Source organism: Prunus persica, chromosome G1 (genome assembly GCF_000346465.2).
Source record: "Prunus persica cultivar Lovell chromosome G1, Prunus_persica_NCBIv2, whole genome shotgun sequence".
NCBI classification, from domain to species: Eukaryota; Viridiplantae; Streptophyta; class Magnoliopsida; order Rosales; family Rosaceae; genus Prunus; species Prunus persica.
The window spans coordinates 26,743,538-26,764,694 of NC_034009.1; the positions used below are offsets into that span (position 1 = coordinate 26,743,538).

Below are 21,157 nucleotides of genomic sequence, written 5' to 3' on the forward strand. Positions count from 1 at the left end.
TAAAAACCAAAGGACAACACCATTTCTCCCCAGCAACAATTCACCCACACGCAAAAACCCCAACTCCCCAAGCCACAGTCACCCACCCCTCCCCTTCTCTCTCTCTCTCTCTCTCTCTCTCTCTCTCTCTCTCTCTCTCAAGAACAATCCCTAACTCCTGACCATCTCCCAGTAGAATCTTCACCATGCAGTCATCGCCCCACTCCCCCCAACCACATTGCTGAGCAGCCCCGCACCCATCCTTTTTTTAAAAAAAAAAAAAATCTTTTTTCTAATGCTATGTTTTAGTTCTAATGAAGTTTTAATATGTTTTTAAATTAATTCAATTTTTATAAATTAATTTCAACAAAATTTATAGGTTTTCAAAGGAAGAAGAAAAAAAAAAGAATTATCATGTTTATTTAACGGCAATTTTAACAGAATGGGCCACATTGGCTAACAGTGCTAAACACAAGGACCAAATTGGCTAAATTAAAAACACATGGACTAAATTGGTCAACAAGATAAAACACAGGGACTATTTTAGCATTTAAGCCTAAAGTAAAAGGCAGAGAATGGTGAAACATTCAAAATACCAGAAAATGCCCTTGGTTAATGCAAACATTAAGAATTCAAATTATTAATTAAATGAGGATAATATGGTAAATTCACACTTTTCATATTTAAAAAAATTAAAAGAAAAAGAAAAAGCAGATAATGGATCCTATTTTTATGGAACACAACTACCCATTATCTTTTTTAATTCTAAAATAAATTTACTTATTTTTTTAAAAAAACCTCTCGCAAGCGCGGAAGCGCGTGCAGAGAGGCTAGTATAGATGAAGGAGATAAACTCGAACACAATACGTTGATAACTAAACACTCCCAATCACTTAAACATAAACATTGTGCCATTATGGTGTGGCCATTTTTTCCTTTATTATCCGATGCAACAAAGAAAAAGACCATAAACATTAGCCAATCGAAGAAAAGAAATTGAACTATGGTGTGTCCCTTCATTTTCGGTGGGAGGGATGTTACTGTCAGTATGTCATCTCATTAGTGGTCTAGCTTTTATTAAAGTAAGTCGGTCCCCTCTCTATCTAAGATTTGCACATAGGCCTCTTGCTAAATTTATTCTCGGCTTAAACTGTTGTATGGCAGTTAGGAGTGGGCATCAATTCAGCCGAATTGATGAAACAAGCTGAATTAAACTATAAATATCGATTTGGTTTGATTTTGATTAAAAAAAAGTCTAACAGTTTAAAAATGGAACTAGACAGTATATGATTTGGTTTAGTTTAACTTTGAACTTTTTAAAATTGGCCTAAAATAAACAAGATCGTTTTATTTATTAATATTATATTTTACACGTGTAATACTTTAATTAGGTAATAACTACATATGAATATTTGAATTGAGCTATATTAGTTATTGAAATTTGAAGTTTTATGGCATGTTGAGCTTTAGGACGGTTTCGTACTATGGAAAATAATTGAAGTATGGAGCAAGTTGTGAATTTGTTATTTGTAATTGGCTAACAATGTTGAAAAAATGCAAAAGAAAAGAGACTTAGGCTTAGGCCCAAACCGGCCAAACCAAACCGTTTTAAATTAGTTTGGTTTGATTTTGTTTTCTTTATGACTTTTGTCAAAATCGAATCAACCAAACCGTTATATTGTAATTGATTTGGCTGTAATTTTGAAGTAAAACTAATCCAATCGGACCATGCCCAACCCTAATAACAACTAGTGGGTCATTGTATAACTTTCATAAATTTTCATTTGTTTCAGATGTTGAAGCTGCATAGAATATTTGAATTGTGCCTACTATCATCAACCAAGGAGAAAATATTGAATGAGAGCGTGGGGTAGGTATTAACAGTGATTCTCAAATATCGCAGAACAGAATGTGATACGATGAGATAGAATGCAATAGAAACAAAGACACAAGAAACGGGTTATCTATTCTTAACGGTCAAAGTGAACCCTTTCATTCTGGGTATTGGAGCAACACTACCTATTGATAAGTCCTTAACTTTAGGTCTTTTTTAAATTGACAATACTTGTATGCTTTTAGCTGGAATCTTATTAAAAAATGGGAGCATATGGATTGGTTCAGATCAATATGGAAAAGGGTCATCCTATATATACTTTATTTAGTAATTAAGAAATTGCCACATTAATTAGTAACCCAAAAATTGGTATGTCTAGTATTATTGATAAACTAGTTAGGATCAGATAAAAAAAGTTCAAAAGAAAAAACAAACACGTTGGGCCATTGGACTTTACCTTCATAATCTAATACAGGGAATGGAGCAAGCAAGCAAGCAAGCAAACAAGCAACAAGCAACCCCAAGAGATGAGGGGGTTGGTATGTATGGAGAAAGACTTCTATAAAATAAGGATAGCATTAATTTTCTATTTTCGGCTAATAATGTTCCACGTGGTATAGCATTATTGGCCGAGATCATAGCAAAATATTGCATTATTGGTTTAGGGTTTAGGGTTCTGGATTTGCAACGGCGGCGCGACAAGGGGAAAGTGGCAGCTGTAGCTTCCCAAATTTAGGATTCTTCCTTTGTGTTTGTATTGGACTAGATGTTTGTTTTAGGGTTTTCTTTTATCTGACTTTTTTTATTTCTGTTGGGCTGAAGCCTTGTACCTATCAATGTTGGGCTGGTTTTTTATTTTTGCATTTTCTGTGTAATCCCTTTCATCTCTATGGAATGAATTCCCTTGACCCAAAAAAAAAAAAAAACATCTAATTGTTGCCGACTGAATATGAAAATTTAATAGATATTTATTTTTAACATTGATTTTATATATAAATACTACAACCTACAACTCAAAGACAAAAAAAAACCAAAAAGTACTTGCTTTCTTATTTTTTTTAAAATTTAAAAGTATCAAACTTCAGTGGTAATATTATAATTTTTAAGATTTTTAAGGCTTGTATGGTATATTTGGCCCCATTGAATAGTCAATTGAGTTTTTCCCTAGAGTTTAAGTATTATAGGATTTCCTTATAATTCAGGTCCATTTACAAGCTTTTGTGTGAAACTGTCAAAATTTTAGACATTTGCATATATGATATATGTGACACTGCCAAAATTTAAGACATTTGCATTATTTCTGCATAACAACAGATTTTTCCAAGATAAACTCTTCCATGTTGCCACTCAATTCTCTATCTTTTGCCTTGAATTTGTGCAGGCCTTAATTCTCAAGAAGTACCCTGCAGTACTGATCATAACCTTCTTTTACAACTTCTTTGTCCCCTAACAATCTGCATTAATCTCACTGACACTTGTACAAGCCCTAAGTGGTTGGAGACTAAAACCTAATATTGGATTGCTTGCGGTTTTATACTAAGTGAGCAACTGTGCACATATAACTCTGATATCATATTGTAACTCCAATGACACAAAGGTATAATTTAAGGCATATAATGGCCTAGTTTTTTTGTTAAATAAAATGAGGTATAATTTGCAACATGTAGGCGATTATTGGGATTACGTTCCGTATCAACATGTCTACATGGTGCCTGCACTGCAGAGAAAAGGACCTGTGTGTGTTTCTATGTTCAAGCCCCTTGCTGCTGTTGTCAAAGATGTCATTGATGTAATTTTTCTGGGACAAGCTCTGTATCTTGGGAGGTATAATAAACATGTATATCTCCGTATTTTGTTGACCAAATACGTACAACACAAGATACATATGAGCTCAAACTGATATACACCTAGTGGTTAACCAAAATTATTGTAGCAGAGAAAGATGCAGCTTTTCACTTTTTTTTTTTTTCATGGTACATAAGAAGTAATCACAATTTTACTGCAGTTTGATTGGAGCAGGTGTAATTATCTCTGGTTTTTATGCTGTGATATGGGGAAAGGCCGGAGAAGAGAAGTTGCATGAGGACAGTGAAGAAGGGCAGAGTTGCTTAGAATCATCCACTGACTGCAAAATAAGACATAGAATTGCATTTTATAATTGTGCGACGGTCTCTGTGGCCTTTATGATGTGTTTAATGTATGTAAAGCATTTTCATTAAAATTTGAAAACAAGAAATGATTTACAAAGGGGCTGTTTGATAACCATTCAATTTTAATTTTAGTTTTCACTTTTTGTGATAGAGCATAGGGGAAAATGAGAGAGACGATGAGAGGAGAGAGGATGAGAAGGAGGAGTAACAAAAGTGAAAACAACTTCAAATAAATTTCAGTTTTTAATTTTTGTTTTCACTTTTGTTACTAATTCCTCCCATCTTCCACTCTCATCTTCCCTCTTAATTTCATATTTACTCTCATTCTCACTTCCATTCTCCCTCTTTTTCTTCTATACTCTAGCACAAAAATTAAAAACTAAAAATTAAAATTAAAATGGTTATCAACATGAAAAATCAGATGAATGGAAAGGAGAAAAAGTTAGTTTGGTTCTTCTTCTGATTGGTTGAGTCGGTAGATCGAAATAATTAAGGCTATTGGATCCAACTCAAGATGTCTCCTTCCATGGTGCAGTTTGTAGTGCGCGAATATAAATCATAATTTTAATTTGAGTGGAACTGAAATCACAGTATACACCAAAAATATCTACATGCTTGGTTTCACTGCACACATAGACAAAACCTATGTCATCTCTTTATACAACAAATACAAAGTTTTACAAAAGAAAAGCATAACACTGCTGCCAAAGAGAATTGACAGTTGCCTTGAAAATATACAAACAACCCATTTCCTCTATCCTACAACAAAACTACAAGTGCAAAGGGGAAGAAAACAGAGAAGTGGTCCAAGTGATTCTGTCTTTGTGACCTTGTGACTCTGTGTGTGTGTGCGCGCCACACAGACACAGAGAGAGAGAGAGAGAGAGAGAGAGAGAGAGAGAGAGAGAGAGAGAGGATGAGCATGGAGAGTATACTGCCATTTCTAGGGATGGTGATGGCGATTCTGGCTCAAGCTGCAAATATGATAGTAAACAAAGCAGCCATGTCCAAAGGGAGCAACAAATACATTATGGTTGTGTATGCCAACGGCCTCTCCACTCTCATTCTTCTCCCTCCAGCCCTCTTCTTCCACTACAGGTTCTTCTTTCTTTAATTCTCCATCTCCCTCAATTCTTTAATTTACTGTGTTCATCAATAAGGTGTGTGACAATCTTTCCTCTTCATGTTTCTTTGATTTTCTGATCATTGGCAGATCAGGGCGCCCTCCCCTTACATTCTCCATACTCTGCAGATTCTTCATGCTTGCCCTGTTTGGGTTGGTAACATAGTACCATGAAACTTTACACTACTTTTTTACTGTGCATTTGCAATTTCTTACATGTAAATTGTAAGATAAATAACTCAATCAATTGACATGCGAATTTTTTTAGGGGTTCTTTATTGATGCATATTTAGAAAAAGAAATATATTCTGGTTGATTTTAGTTACTTCCATGCAGATGTTCTGCCCAGATATTTGGATATGTTGGTATAGAATACAGCTCTGCCACGCTTGGCACCGCCATGCTTAACCTCATCCCAGCATTTACTTTCACACTTGCCATCATTTTCAGGTTCTGTTTTTTATTTTCTGATTGGAATATAAGAATACTGATCTGAATTATACATATATAGAGCTCATGGCAAATGACTAAAACTATTAAGCTTTTTCTTATAAGTTGATTTCTTAAGAGAAAAAACCAATTAGATTAATGTGTATGTGTAATCACATGCATTGATTGTTTGAAATGGGTGGTTTTAGGATGGAAAAGGTGCAGTGGAGAAGCTCAAGCAGTAAAGCCAAAATTTTGGGAACCACAGCATCAATCGCAGGAGCTTTTGTTGTAACATTCTACAAAGGCCAGCCAATCATGCTGCTACCATCATCACATCCACCCAATCTCTTCTCATCAAAATCAAATTGGGTTCTGGGAGGCCTTTTTCTTGCAGCTGATTCCTTCTCCAGTTCCTTATGGTACATTCTGCAGGTAATTAGGCGTATCATTCAATCACTCAATTACCCTTTCAAGAGCTCAAAGCAAAGAACAAGCAAATCAATTAATTAATTGTTTTATTTTCTTAATTCCAAACATTTGCAGGCATCAACCCTAAAGAAGTACCCAGCAGTTGTGGTCATAGTCTGTTTTCAAAGCTTATTCACTACCATTCAGTCTGCATTATTTACTTTGATTGCAGTTAAAGATGCAAGTGCTTGGGAGTTAAGGTTGGATATGGGGCTGATTGCTGTTTTGTACACTGTAAGCAAGCAAGTAGCAATGTCTATAATGTTTTCAAGTTCAAACTTTATTCATAAATTCATTTTTGTATGTTCATATATCTCATCGTATAGGCAATTGTTTCAATCGTTCTCCGTTACACTTTAACCACCTGGTGTGTGTGGAAGGCTGGAGCTCTTTTTTGTTCTATGTTTAAGCCTCTTGGAATTATTTTTGGTGTGATCATGGGTGCCATCTTTTTGGGAGATCCATTCTATTTTGGGAGGTACGTACAATTGTAACTCGTGTTACTGAAGCATTTGGATATAATCTTTAAGAGATTTGTAGCTTAAGTAGTTAAGCATATTTATCCGTCTATCCAAGATCTCGTTCCAATTAATTATAAGGGTTAACTCGTAGGTTTTTTTAATTTATAAATTTAAGCACCTGCGTGTAAAATTTTAAAAATTAAGTACTAATTTGAAACGAGCTCAAAGATTGAGTACTTTTATGTAAACTCTAATTATAATTTGTTAGAGTCAATAAGTGGTGGTCTCACTCTTTTTAGGCGCAATAAAGTAGTATATGTTGAAAAGACTATAATTATGGGTTTTGTAATATTAAACTTTCGTTAAACGTAAGGTGGTTGAGACGGTTTTGTAATATGGTGAAAGAAAACTTATAAATAATCAGAAACGACAACCAGTACATAATAATGTAAGAGAAATGGGGTACCCCCACCTCAATTAGTGACGGCCCAGTGGATAATATTTTATTTCATTGATTGATTGAAAGTTAGTGAAAGCCTCAGATGGTTTTCAAAGTCTTTGCCTCTTAACAAGTCTGCAGGTTTATGATTAAGACTTCTTGTTAGCAAATTAATTAATGATAATTGTACAATAATTTTGCAGTTTGGTTGGTGCACTTATGATTGTTACTGGGTTTTATGCGGTGATGTGGGGAAAGGCCAAAGAAGAGAAGCTGGTGGAAGGTGGTAGTCGTTGGGAATCATTAGGTCAAAATAATGTCCCTCTACTACAAAACAATATACAAGAGAAGCACAACTGCACAAGTATCTTGTGAATAACAAGGCAGGTTCTTTTTTGTTTGTGTACATAAGCCGCAGATTATTAAAATGGTCTAAATGTAATGAAATGAGAATAAATTTAATTTTTTTTAATGATAATTGTAAAGATTTGAGATCCTATATATGAAAATTACATTTATATTATCTCGACTCACCAATATTGATTTTTGAACTGAAACGATCGAGCATACAACTAATTGAAATGTAAAGCGAGGTTTTCACTATTCAACTTATCATTTGATAACTAACTTGTTTTTAATCTAATGAAACTCATCATTTCATCCCTAATTAATTTTTAGTCTAATAATATTTCCCTTAATTTCATAAAGAAAATTTTAAGTTCGAATCTCACTCACAAGTTGAAAAGAGAGATGAAATAAACATTGAATTTTGAAGTTACAAGTTACAACTAGTAAAAACAGGACAATGCTTGAAAGAAAATTGAAACAATGTTTTTCTTTTATCTTAAAAAGAAAAGGTCGAAACAAACAACATATTTAAAAAAAATAGTAAAACCAAGTGGCGGGCAACGTGAGACAAACAGACACACCAATTATGAATGAAAAAGTGAGTCTTTGGTCAGTTGAAATCAAGTGTAACTGAACGATCTGACGAGTTTGATAGAAAGTGTGTGTGATTCTGGTTGTGGGATTGAAGAGAAAAACAGAGCCATGGGGAAAGTTGCAGCACTACCTATAGTAGGGATGATGATGACTGAGTGTGCTGGAGCAGGGGTCATAATACTAAGTAAAGCAGCCATGTCTACTGGCATGAGCAACCTCATCTTTGTCTTCTACTCCAACGCTCTTGCTGCCCTCATCCTCCTCCCTACTTCTTTAGCCTTCCACAGGTAATTAAATCTCACTCTTTATGGACTACCCAGAAACCAAAGATTTTGTTTTTCACTATAATTTCCTACTTTGGTCACAAATGTAATTCCTTTCTTTGAGTGTTCTTGTTAGATCGCGTCCTCCTCTCACTTTCCCCGTCCTCTGTTGGTTCTTCTTGCTTGGTCTAATTGGGTAAGTTACTATATTCATCTACAAACTACAACATTAGAAAAATCCTATATAATATGATAAATTAAAGTTTGCATTTTGGGATGGTTTTGTTTGCACAATTGACGCTTTTAATTTGTTGCCTTGTGGTAAGTGGATTATGTTTAGTGGGTTTGATTGGTATTCGCATTTTGCAGATTCGTTGCGCAGTTTGTTGGGTATGCTGGGATTAATTACAGCTCTCCTACTCTTGGCACGGCTATGCTCAACCTCCTTCCTGCCTTTACCTGCATACTGGCAGTCATCTTTAGGTCGCGCCCTCCTCTTATTACTCACCCCACCCTCTGGGGTTACCTATTTTACTTTTGTCTCAGTGGAAGCTATTTTAGCTTGTTTTTCTATTTTACTTGGGAAATTGAGCACACGCAGGTAGGCAGTCTGGAGCATACTTTTGGTTTGTTTTGTGTTTTGTAAAGAAACCTTCTAGGGAAAAATAATAAAAAAAGTTTCTGAAAGGTTATGTTTTGAGTCTTGAGTCTTTGGCCTTAGTTTCCCAGGAGAATCAAGTTTCTTCTGCTGTATCTACATTGCAGTACTTATTTTGTTTTTCGAAGATTTCTGTAGAAGAACCAGTGTAAAGAGTTCAATAATCATTTTCTCGTCTCCAATGAGAATTTCAGCTGATGAGCTTTCTCTCATCACAGATAAGACTGTACAAATTTTGAGACAGCGGTAGACTGGTAGTTTGGTAATGTCACACCGTCAACAATTTCTAAATTCATTCAACTGGGTATTTTCAGAATGGAAACAGTTGACTGGAGAAGCTCCAGTACCCTAGCTAAATCCTTGGGAACAATGCTTTCAATTTCAGGGGCATTCATTGTGACTCTTTACAAGGGCCCTGCACTTTTGTTGACATCCTCAACTGATATATTGTCTTATAAACAACTTTTCTCACAACAGTCAAACTGGGTCATTGGAGGAATTCTCCTTTTGGTTTATTGTGTGTTGGCTTCATCATCTTATATTATACAGGTAAGATCTGTGAATTTAAAATCCTTATGAAACTGTGGAATTTGTTCAGAAAATTGAGATTAGTTATTATTCTATTCTGTGTTTCAGGCATCAGTCATAAAGAAATACCCAGCAGAGCTAATTATGGTCTTTTATTATTGTTTCTTTGTGGCTATTCAAGCTGTAGTAGTCTCTTTGATTGTAGAAACAGACCTAAGTGCTTGGAGCTTGAAACCTAAAATGAGGTTGATCGCTGTTGTATACTCGGTAAATGGAAAACGTAACTCAACCATTACATACCTATTGGATTCAGATATGTGCTAAAACATGAACCTAAGCTGCTCAACCTTTAAATTATATTATTGTAGGCAGTTTTTGGCTCGACATTTACGATTGGTGTAACCACATGGTGCCTTCATAGGGCAGGGCCTGTTTTTATAGCTATGTTTAAGCCTTTGGGGATTATTGTTGCAGTTTCCATTGGTGTTACTTTCGTTGGGGATACTTTCTACCTTGGAAGGTAGGATTTCTACCTTGTTTTTCCCTCTTAACTACCATATCTAAATACTGCAGAGTGAGAGACATTAACTTTGTTCCTGGTGAAAAAAAAAAAAAGAAATAAATCAGTTGCTTGCTGAATCCTGCAGTTTGGTAGGAGCAATTGTAATTGTCATTGGTTTTTATTCGGTGATGTGGGGCAAAGCCAATGAAGAGAAGATGGATGGTGGTGCTGAGACAAAGAGCTTGGCAACAAGCAACCAGCGGGTCCCTCTATTACAAAACACTCTTGAAGAAATATAGAAGTTTACAGTAATCACACCATGAGGTTTCTCTTGCCAAACAAATGGGTACTCTATCTCCTCTTCTTCGTTCTTTCAGAATGCTACCATTTCTGTCATTCTTGAAAATTGGGATAGGTTATTGTGGAATTGTTTGCTGAAGGCCATGGAAAATTGAGGATAACTGGAGAACTCATCCTTTCCATCAGTTGTTATACTCCAATTCAGGCCTGATTTGGCGCTGGGTTGGTCCATTATTTTTGGTATTAACTGTTTAAGATAACCAGACAATCCATGATGCTGTTTGTATCACCAACAGATAGTGAACTACCACCATCATGCACATGTGGGGTTGGAAATATCTAACAACCACTGTTGATGTGACAATTAGAGAAGATGGCAGCCAACCGTCAAGTTTTATTTTTATTTTTATTATTTTTTATGCAAGCGATATTGGGTGGGGGGGATTCGAATGTAGGACCTCGGGTGCAGGGGAAACCGACAAGGTTAATTGCAAGCAATGACCTGTTTGCCAATGGGTACTTGCGTAATAGGCACAATATGGAGATATATGTTCGGTATTTTTCTGCATATACATTTGGTAGTTTTGTTCATAATATGCCCATACCTGACTGGAGAAGTTTTGTATCTATAAAATGTAGGGTTGTGAACATGGGGAGCATAATCATACATATCATATCAGAATGAGTTGGACGTCGAGTTTGCAGGGTCAAACTTAAAGGCAACCGTAACAGAAACATTTATGTGAAAGCAGCTTCTTGTTTGGAAATGAAATCTAGTTGTGGTAGTTGGTTTAAGATGTATGATCTCCTTCTTCATTAGTTGTAGCAAATAAGGTGACAATAAGTTAGTTAGCCTTGGGAGGGAAGGAATGATGGCAATTGGCGAGGGCTAAAGTTCTTGAAGAACATATTTTCCACTATTTAATTGAAACATCTGTTGACCTCTTTTGTTGTTTCTGTAATTATATATCGTTATTTTTCTTTCTAATCATACTAGTACTTCAAATTGTGCAATTGAAATGGAGGCTCTTGTGGGCTGATATTCATGGGAATTATGAATTATATATGCTTAAAATTTTGCTAGATCTGGGTTGAGTTCAGATTTTAAAAAAAAAAATCTAAAGCAAGATACAAGAGAAGCACAACTGCAGAAGTCCTCTGTTTATGCCTAATGGAAATGGAATTCCTCTGTTTCTAGTTGATGCATTTTCAAATTTTATCAATTCAAAATTGTAAAAACGTGTGCCTGCCTAAATGGAACCAATAACTTAACCTAAAAAATTAAGATAATTGCATTTTGTACAAGTAAATACATTATCACACCACCTAACTAGAACTGGCAACGAATAATTTGACAAAGAAACTAACTATACCATCAGGCATCAATTTTCCTGCGCCTTAAGCCAGTTGGACCTGAAAGACAATCATGACAGATATCAATAGCTTCAGTGTCAAACTTGCATGCTTTCAACTGTGAAGCCGTGGTCCCTCTTGTATGTATATGTCACAAGGCACAACACCAGGTGCATGCTTACAGCACACACAAAGGTTATTCTGGTTTTTTTTTTCCCTTCTTGGCATGGGGAAGGGAATTTCAGTGGCTTTTGTGGCACTGGTGATGGCAGTTCTTGCTCAGGTGACTAGTATGATATTGACCAAAGAAGCCATGAGCATCGGACTGAGTGAATATACTCTTGTTGTCTACTCTAATGCTCTCTCCACTCTTATCCTTACCCCTTCTTCCTTCATCTTTCACAGGTCTCATTTCCTTCTCTGTTTCTTTCACACTGTTTATACATTTTGAAACTACATTCCCCTGCATGTTTATAATATATATCTGACTCTTCATTTAATGGCAGATTAGAGCGTCCTCCGCTCAGCTTTTACATTGTCTTCAGCTTCTTCTTACTTGGCTTTATTGGGTTTGTAAAAAAGACCTTGTTTTTATTTTCGAAGAGGTTCAAGTTGTGGGTACTACTCAATTTTCGACTTGTATTGCGCTTTTCCACTTTGCAGCTAATTTAATCCTCATTATGTATAGAACTTCTGCACAGTTAATGGGACTTGCTGGTTTAAACTACGCCTCTGCTACGCTTAACACAACCATGCTCAATCTCATTCCAGCCTTTACATTCATACTTGCCTTACTATTCAGGTTTCTAATTTCTCAATTTGTAGTTCCTACTTCTTTCTATCTATCAGGCGTTTGAGTGATTGAGTTGAGACCAAAAACGTAATAATAATAATTTGTCTTATGCTAAGTTGAGGATAAAATAATTGTTCTCCAAGTCACCCATGATTTTATGTGATTAATTAGGATGGAAAAGCTAAACTGGAGGAGCTCAAGCAGCCAAGCTAAGTCTTTTGGAGCTGTAGTGTCAATTACAGGGGCATTTGTTGTGACTTTCTACAAGGGCCCAGCAGTGATCCACCAACGCTTGTCTTCTGACCCGTTGAGTGGTCCATGTCTCTTCTCACCAAAATCACATTGGGTCCTTGGAGGATCACTCCTAGCCGCTGAGGCATTCATGTCCTCATTATGGATTATTCTGCAGGTAATTCGATTTAATATTTATATTGGTGGTGAGTTTGTATAAGTACTAGGCTTCTAGCTAATTAAATAGGACCCTTTTTTCTTTTTGCAGGCCTTAATCCTTAAGAAGTACCCTGCAGTGCTGATCTTAGCCTCCTTCTACTGCTTCTTTGTGACCATACAAGCTGCATTAGCCTCACTGATACTAGTAAAAGACCCAAGTGCTTGGAGTTTAAAACCCAATATTGGTTTGTTTGCAGTTTTATACTCAGTAAGGAAATAATTACCGTCCCAATGTTCTGATTTCATGTTCTAACTCCAATTATACAAAAACTGGAATTAGGAAATGAGTAAGAATTAGTTGAAGGCATAAATCTACTTTGACCTTGAACTTTGGCCTAATTTTTTGTTTACTCCTGTTTGTTGTGAAGTGGTGAGTATGTAACATGGGGTACAATTTGGAAAATGTAGGCGGTTGTTGGGACTGCGTTACGTACCAGTGCGGTAGCATGGTGCCTGCAGAGAACAGGACCTTTGTATGTTTCTATGTTCAAGCCCCTTGCTGTTGTTGTCGCAGATGTCATTGATGTAATTTTTCTGGGACAAGCTCTGCATCTCGGAAGGTATGAACACATATTTCTCTGTATTTTGTTGACTGATCTGATTGTGCAAAATACCTCTGAGTTCAATGTGATATACTTGATGCAATTTGCTAAAATGTAGTAGCTTTTCAACTTGTACTAAATACCATCTTTTTTATTTGCCAATAGTGCATAAAAAGTAATCAAAATCTTACTGCAGCTTGGTTGGAGCAGCTGTAATTATCACTGGCTTTTATGCTGTGATATGGGGTAAGGCCAGAGAAGAGAAGTTGCATGAGGACAGTGGAGAAGGGCAGTGGTCAGAATCATCATCTGAAAGCACCCCCCTGCTGCAAAGTGCAAAATAAGACACAGATTTGTCTTGTCTAGAAACCATGGTCTTAGACGTCTTTGTAATTTTGATGTGCAATTTGATGTGATTTATGCATATATATATATATATATATATGTTAAGCATTTCCACCTATCAAAAGAAAAATATGTTGAGCATTTCCATGCAGATGTTCATCTCAGATATTTGGAAATATCTGTATAGCATACAGTTCTCCCACGCTTGCCACGGCCATGCTTAACCTAATCCCCAGCATTTACTTTCATACTTGCCATCATTTTCTGGTTCTGCTTTTTTCTGATAGTAAGAGTAATTTGAACTTGGGGACCCCTACTCAGCGAATATATGTGCATGACTATGACAAAAGATATTAAACTTTCCCTTTATAGTTGATTTCTTATGAAACTCAGTAGAATGGGATAATCTAATCCCATGAGTTGGTGAAAAGAGAAATAGGATAGTCCAATCCACAGCTTGATTGGCTACATTTGAACAAGTGACAAGGACTTTCATATTCAAAAACAAAATTTTCGAAAATGACTTATAGCAGCAGCTTTTATAACCGCAGTCTAGTTGAAATTTCGAAGGGTCAGCTGTCCTCCAGTTTTCCACTAATTGGAACAGAAGATGCGAGTGAAAATACTGCAATTAGTGTTAAAATGTAAACTGCCTAGCTAATTTCTGATTAGTTAGTAAGCTCTAAGTCAGCTTATATTTAATCTGTTTTTAAGTCCTGTGTTAGCTGAGCACCTTGGCTTATATGCCAGGTGCAATGCTTGAGTCAGTTTCTATTTCCTAGCTGTCCTAAAAAGCTGTGTATTGCCATGTGTCATATTCACATTGGCTTACTGTTACAAACGGTTAGATTTTGAATTGGCTGATGTAAGAGAACATGCTATTGTCATGAGGGAATATAGGCTCTGCTGCAACGGTTATGCAGAGTAAGCATTTTGTTATTACAATCTTTGCTTCTCAGCTCTCTCTCTCTCTCAGTACCTTCTTTGCTCCCTCTGAAATCCAAACATTCAACATGGTATCGAGAGCGCAGGTTGGATCTGGATAGTGGGCGTTGAAACTGTGTAAGCTGAGTCTGGAAATCCGACGAGAAATTTCCGACTCTCAGCTCATTGATTCTGGTCTCAGATGGCTGGGTCAGGAGGGAGTGATCTTAGAGCTCCAATATTCAATGGGGAAAACTATGAGTTTTGGAAGATTCGAATGAGAACAATTTTCAAATCTCATGGAATCTGGGATTTAGTTGAGAAAGGTCTTCAAGATCCAGATTCAAAGGGGAAGAAGGTTGATGAAGAAGGGTCATCGGAGTCAGAGAAGGTGTCTTTGTTAATGAAGGATGCTAAGGCTCTTGGTATTATCCAAGGTGCTGTTTCAAATGACATTTTCCCCAGAATCTCAAATGAAGAAACCTCAAAAGGTGCTTGGGATATCTTGCATCAGGAGTTTCATGGTGATAAGCAAGTCAGATCCATCAAGTTGCAGGGTCTGCGTCGTGATTTTGAGTACACCAGGATGAGGGATGATGAGATCTTGTCTGGGTACATCACTCGGTTACTTGAGCTTGTAAATCAGATGAAGGGATATGGGGAAGATCTGACCAAAGGGAGGATAGTTCAGAAACTGCTAATAAGCTTAACCAAGGAGTTTGATCCAGTCTGCTATGTGATTGAGCAAACTAGGGACATTGAAACCATTGAAGTGCAGGAGGTAATTGCAGCATTGAGAGGATTTGCTCAGCGTCTTGACAGACATGCTGAAAGCACCACTGAGAAAGCTTTCAGCAGCATGAGCATGAACTCAAAAGGATCTCAGTCAAGTTCTAGTCCTGACACTAATAAATCAAAGAAGAACTGGAAGTCCAAGGATAAGAAATGGGATTCTAAACCTCAAAACAATGCCAATCAAAGGGGAAAACCGAGTCAAGGAGACAAATCTGGAAAATGCAAATATTGTAAGAAGCTATACTATAGTGAGTGTTGGTTTAAAGGAAAACCAAAGTGTCATGGCTGCAATCGATTTGGTCATTTTGTCAAGGACTGTGACCAAGCAAACAAGGCAGGGAAACTTGCTAACATTGCAAATCAGGTAACAGAACCTGCCATTATGTTCTATGCATGTCATGCTGCAACAATTGGAAAGAATGTGAATATGTGGTATGTTGATAGTGCATGTAGCAATCACATGACTTCCCATGAGTCCTTACTTGTAAATGTTGATAGAAGTGTGAAGTGTAAAGTCAAAATGGGGACTGGTGATCTAGTACAGTCAATAGGCAAAGGGACTTTGGCTATAGAAATGAAGGGTGTGACTAGATATATCAAGGAAGTCATGATTGTACCGGGTTTGGATGAAAACTTGCTAAGTGTAGGTCAAATGATAAAACATGGGCATTGGCTTGTATTTGGTGATAATGCAGTTGATATCTATGGAGATAGGCAGCTGGAAGATTGCATTGCAAGAGTGCCAATGAAGGGAAACAGATGTTTTCCTTTAAATCTAGATTATGTCAATCCCCCTATGGCAAATAGAGCAACAGTTGGAGAAACATCCTGGCTGTGGCACAGAAGATTTGGGCACCTAAACTATGTTAGTTTGAAGCTGTTACAAGAGAAATATATGGTTCAGGGACTGCCTAATCTGCAAGAGTATGAGAAGGTTTGCTCGGGTTGTGCTGTAAGCAAGAATCACAGAAGCTCATTTGATAAGGAAAGATCTTGGAGAGCCTCTCAACCTCTAGAACTGATTCACTCATATATATGTGGTCCAATGTAGACCATCACTCTTGGAGGGAATAGATATTTCCTCACCTTCATTGATGATCACACTAGAATGTGTTGGGTGTTCTTCTTGCAGCATAAGTCTCAAGCATTCAACATATTCAAAAGGTTCAAAAGCATGGTTGAGCTACAAAGTGGTTATCAAATTAAGAAGCTAAGAAGTGATAGAGGTGGAGAATATACATTTTTGGATTTCTCAAAGTTTTGTGAAGAGATGGGATTAGAAAGGCAACTGATAGTAGCCTACTCTCCACAACAGAATGGAGTTGCAGAGAGAAAGAATCGTACTGTGATGGAAATGGCAAGAGCCATGATGCATGAGAAGAAAATTCCTTTGAAGTTTTGGGCAGAAGCTGTCAATACAGCTGTATATCCACAAAATAGAAGCCCTACAAGTGCACTGGACAATTCCACTCCATTTGAGAAGTTTAGTGGAAGAAAACCAGGAGTGAAGCATTTGAGAATATTTGGTTCTCTATGCTATATTCACATCCCCACACAGAAAAGGCACAAGCTGGAAGAAACAGGTGAGAAGGGAGTATTTGTAGGATATGGAGTATGTGAAAAGGGGTATAGAGTACTCAACTTGAGAACTCAAAAGATTGAGCTGTCTAGGAGTGTCATTTTTGATGAAGAAGCAATGTGGAATTGGGAAACAAATGAGGCATTGCAAATTCCTATGTCTTGGAGTGATGAAGCAAGTTCAACAGTATCAGATTTGGATTCAGAACCAAATCTGTTACAACAACAGATTGTGCAGTCTCCTATGGAAACACAAACAAGTAGTGACTTGCATGCTACTCAAGATTCAGCTCTACTTGAAACTTATGATAACACCCCAAAGAAATGGAAGAGTTTAAGTGATGTGTATGCTCAATGCAAGATGAGCATCATTGAACCTGAAAATTTTGAAGAAGCAGTCAAAGATGAAGCTTGGAGGAAGGCTATGACTGAGGAGATACTTATGATAGAGAAAAACTCTACTTGGGAATTAATTGATAGGCCAAGTAGTAAACCAATTGTGGGAGTGAAGTGGATATTCAAAACTAAGCTCAATCTTGATGGCTCCATTCAAAAACATAAAGCAAGGCTTGTTGCCAAGGGATACACACAAAAACCAGGGATTGATTTCAATGAAACCTTTGCTCCAGTGGCAAGGTTAGACACCATTAGAACCCACATAGCTCTTGCTGCACAGAAAGGCTGGAAACTATGGCAATTGGATGTCAAATCAGCCTTCTTAAATGGTGTCCTTGAAGAAGAAGTTTATGTTGATCAACCAGATGGTTTTGTGGTTAAAGGTGATGAGGATAAAGTGTATAGGTTAAGAAAAGCTCTCTATGGGTTGAAGCAGGCTCCAAGGGCCTGGTATAGTGAAATCGACACCTACTTGAATCAGTGTGGTTTTCACAAAAGTCCAAGTGAAGCAACTCTCTATGTGAGAACCAAGAAAGGTGTGGGAACACTAATAGTGTCAATCTATGTAGATGACATAGTGTATACAGGAAGTAGTGATGAAATGGTGAAAGAATTCAAAGCTGAAATGATGTGCAAGTATGAGATGTCTGACTTGGGTTTACTCCACCATTTTCTTGGTATGGGAGTAACACAAACTGAAGGGAGCATCTTCATTCACCAAAAGAAGTATGCTCTCACTCTCTTGGATAAGTTTGGACTCAAAGACTGCAAGTCAGTAAGCACTCCATTAGTGGCTACTGATAAATTGAAAAGAGAGGATGGAAGTGAAGCTGCAGATGAAAGCTTGTTCAGAAAAATTGTAGGTAGCCTGCTGTATCTCACTGCAACCAGGCCAGATATCATGTTCTCTGCCAGCCTGCTTGCAAGATTCATGCACAACCCTTCTAAGATGCACTATGGGGCAGCTAAAAGGGTTCTAAGGTACATACAAGGTACGATTGATTATGTGACTGGAAAGTCTGCAATCTTAGTAGGTTACTGTGACAGTGACTGGAGTGGCTCTGAGGAAGATATGAAAAGCACTTCTGGATATGCGTTTTCATTTGGAAGTGGTATTTTTTCGTGGGCATCAGTCAAACAACACAGTGTGGCTCTTTCTACTGCAGAGGCAGAGTATGTGAGTGCAACAGAAGCTACATCACAAGCCATTTGGCTCAGGTTTGTTCTTGAAGATTTTGGGGAAGAACAGACCACTCCAACTACTGTGTTTTGTGACAACACTTCAGCCATAGCAATGGCTAAAAATTCAGTTTTTCATCAACGGAGCAAGCACATTAAAAGGAAGTTTCATTTTATTAGAGATGCAATACAAGAAGAAGTGATTGAACTGCTCTACTGCAAGGGAGAAGAGCAGATTGCTGATATCTTCACCAAAGCACTTCCCAAAGACAGGTTCGACTATTTGAGGAGAATGCTTGGAGTGAAATCAGCTAGCACTGTAGAAGGGAGTGTTAAAATGTAAACTGCCTAGCTAATTTCTGATTAGTTAGTAAGCTCTAAGTCAGCTTATATTTAATCTGTTTTTAAGTCCTGTGTTAGCTGAGCACCTTGGCTTATATGCCAGGTGCAATGCTTGAGTCAGTTTCTATTTCCTAGCTGTCCTAAAAGCTGTGTATTGCCATGTGTCATATTCACATTGGCTTACTCTTACAAACGGTTAGATTTTGAATTGGCTGATGTAAGAGAACATGCTATTGTCATGAGGGAATATAGGCTCTGCTGCAACGGTTATGCAGAGTAAGCATTTTGTTATTACAATCTTTGCTTCTCAGCTCTCTCTCTCTCTCTCTCTCAGTACCTTCTTTGCTCCCTCTGAAATCCAAACATTCAACAATTAGGTCCTCTTTGTTGTTATGTAAGAACAAATATGCTTCAGTTGTTTGAAATGGGTGATTGAGGATGGAAAAGGTGCACTGCAGAAGCTCAAGCAGCCAAGCAAAACTTTCTGGAACCATAGTCTCAATCACAGGAGCATTTGTGGTAACATTCTACAAAGGCCTGCCAATCATACTGCTATCATCATCACTCTCCAATTCACCCAATCAACTCCTTTTTCTCATAACAATCACACTGGATTCTGGGAGGGCTTTTTCTTGCAGCTGAAGCCTTCGCAACTTCTTTATGGTACATTATGCAGGTAACTAGGCCTATTATCAACTCAATTACCCTTTCTAGAGCTGAAAGTAAAGAACAAGCAAATGTTTGCAGGCATTTGTCATTAAGAAGTACCCAGCAGTGGTGTTCATAGTCTTTTACGTAACCATATCTGCAGCATTTACATTAGTTGCAGTTAGAGATGCAAGTGCCTGGGGAGCTAAGGCTGGATGTGGGGCTGATTTCTATTTTATATGCCGTAAGCAAATAGTAACCCTGTCATGTTTTGGAGTTGAAAGATTTTTCATAGTTCATAAAGGATACTTGTAGATGCAATTAAATTCTTTTTGCATGATCACCATATATAGGGTATTGTTTCAAGCGTTCTTCGCTACAGTTTGATCACTTGGTGCGTGTGGAAGGCTGGAGCTTTTTTGTTCTTTGTTCAAGCCTCTTGGAATAATTTTTAGTGTGATCATGGGTGTCATCTTTTTGGGAGATTCCGTCTATCTTGGAAGGTATAAATATTGGTCATCTGGTTTGTTTCAACCTTCTCACTTGTGCTTTTCAAGTGTTTATCATATCTCATCATATAGGCAATTGTTTCAACCGTTCTCCGTTACACTTTAACCACCGGTGGGTGTGGAAGGCTGGAGCTCTTTTTTGTTCTATGTTCAAGCCTCTTGGAATTATTTTTGGTGTGATCATCATCATGAGTGCCATCTTTTTGGGAGATCCATTCTATCTTGGAAGGTACGTACAATTGTAATTCGTGTTATTGAAGCATTTGGTTAAACTTATAAATAATCAGAAACGACGACAAGTACATAATCATGTAAGAGAAATGGGGTACCAGGTACCCTCAATTAGCGAGGGCCCAGTACAAGTCTGCACAAGTCTGCAGATTTATGATTAAGAAAGACTTCTTGTTTGGTTGGTGGGGAAGGTCGTTGGGAATCATTAGGCCAAAATAAGGTCCCTCTACTACAAAACAATGTACAAGAGAAGCACGACTGCACAAGTATCTTATGTAAATAACAAGGCAGGTTCTTTGTTGTTTGTGTCATGCTACTAGTCATGTGATTATTAAAATGGTTCTAAACTTTTAATGTAATGAAATGTAAAATAATGCCCAATTTTTAGTTGTAGAAACTCGGAATTCCATATGAAAACACACTTGAAATATCTCGACTCACTAAGTTTAAAGTTTATAATATCGATTTTTTGAACAATTTTTGGACTAGAACGATGCAGCAGACAACTAATTGAAATGCAAAAGGAGTTTCACCATTCAACTTATCATTTGACCACTAACTAATTTTTAGTATAATGAAACTCATCATTTCATCATTAACTAAGTTTTAGTCCAATAATATTTCCTTCATTTTATAAAGAAGATTTTAAGTCCGAATCTCTCTCACAAATAGTAAAAACAGGACCATGCTTGAAAGAAAATTGAAACAATGTTTTTCTTTTATCTTGGAAAGAAAAGAAAAGGTGAAAACAGTGTATTTAAAAAATAGTAAAAACCAAGTGGCGAGCAAAGTTAGACAAACAAACACACACCTAAGCAACGATGAATGAAAAAGTGAGTTGAAATTCTGAATTATTTGACGAGTTTGATAGAAAGTGGTTGTGTAAATTCTGGTTCTGGGATTGAAGAGAAAAACAGAGTCATGGCGAAAGTTGAAGCACTACCTATAGATATAGTAGGGATGATGATGACTGAGTGTGCTCAAGCTGGGGTC

General features: G+C 37.1%; 2 protein-coding genes across 4 annotated transcripts; both read left to right on the forward strand.

Moving 5' to 3' along the window:
* On the forward strand, nucleotides 4,650-11,027 carry LOC18791117. Its single transcript, XM_007224338.2, has 15 exons — nucleotides 4,650-5,061; nucleotides 5,177-5,239; nucleotides 5,423-5,536; nucleotides 5,725-5,950; nucleotides 6,062-6,220; nucleotides 6,313-6,464; nucleotides 7,090-7,250; nucleotides 7,866-8,115; nucleotides 8,228-8,287; nucleotides 8,461-8,574; nucleotides 9,064-9,298; nucleotides 9,386-9,544; nucleotides 9,646-9,797; nucleotides 9,925-10,125; nucleotides 10,719-11,027. Exons 1-14 carry the CDS (start codon nucleotides 4,880-4,882, stop codon nucleotides 10,076-10,078), a joined length of 2,181 nt encoding a protein of 726 aa, XP_007224400.2. The 5' UTR covers nucleotides 4,650-4,879; the 3' UTR covers nucleotides 10,079-10,125; nucleotides 10,719-11,027.
* Nucleotides 11,174-13,763, forward strand: LOC18790809 (WAT1-related protein At3g28050). Of its 3 annotated transcripts, none has more exons than XM_020570536.1 (7): nucleotides 11,174-11,837; nucleotides 11,939-12,050; nucleotides 12,134-12,234; nucleotides 12,397-12,634; nucleotides 12,725-12,883; nucleotides 13,084-13,235; nucleotides 13,414-13,763. In XM_020570536.1, exons 1-7 carry the CDS (start codon nucleotides 11,575-11,577, stop codon nucleotides 13,559-13,561), a joined length of 1,173 nt encoding a protein of 390 aa, XP_020426125.1. In that variant the 5' UTR covers nucleotides 11,174-11,574; the 3' UTR covers nucleotides 13,562-13,763. The 3 variants fall into 3 exon arrangements, with proteins under 3 accessions (XP_020426125.1, XP_007226752.2, XP_020426128.1); XM_007226690.2 differs by having other exon boundaries at nucleotides 11,939-12,001; nucleotides 12,121-12,234; XM_020570539.1 differs by lacking the exon at nucleotides 12,134-12,234 and having other exon boundaries at nucleotides 11,939-12,001.

Excerpts from the sequence above, each read along its gene's own strand:
- LOC18790809 (XM_020570536.1), top strand. The coding sequence starts at position 11,575 with ATGTATATGTCACAAGGCACAACACCAGGTGCATGCTTACAGCACACA. Across the intron at positions 12,051-12,133 it reads CGAAGAGGTTCAAGTTGTGG|TTAATGGGACTTGCTGGTTT; the intron begins GTACTACTCAAT and ends ACTTCTGCACAG. Across the intron at positions 12,235-12,396 it reads ATACTTGCCTTACTATTCAG|GATGGAAAAGCTAAACTGGA; the intron begins GTTTCTAATTTC and ends GTGATTAATTAG.
- LOC18791117 (XM_007224338.2), top strand. The coding sequence starts at position 4,880 with ATGAGCATGGAGAGTATACTGCCATTTCTAGGGATGGTGATGGCGATT. Across the intron at positions 6,465-7,089 it reads GATCCATTCTATTTTGGGAG|TTTGGTTGGTGCACTTATGA; the intron begins GTACGTACAATT and ends ATAATTTTGCAG. Across the intron at positions 8,288-8,460 it reads TTCTTGCTTGGTCTAATTGG|ATTCGTTGCGCAGTTTGTTG; the intron begins GTAAGTTACTAT and ends CGCATTTTGCAG.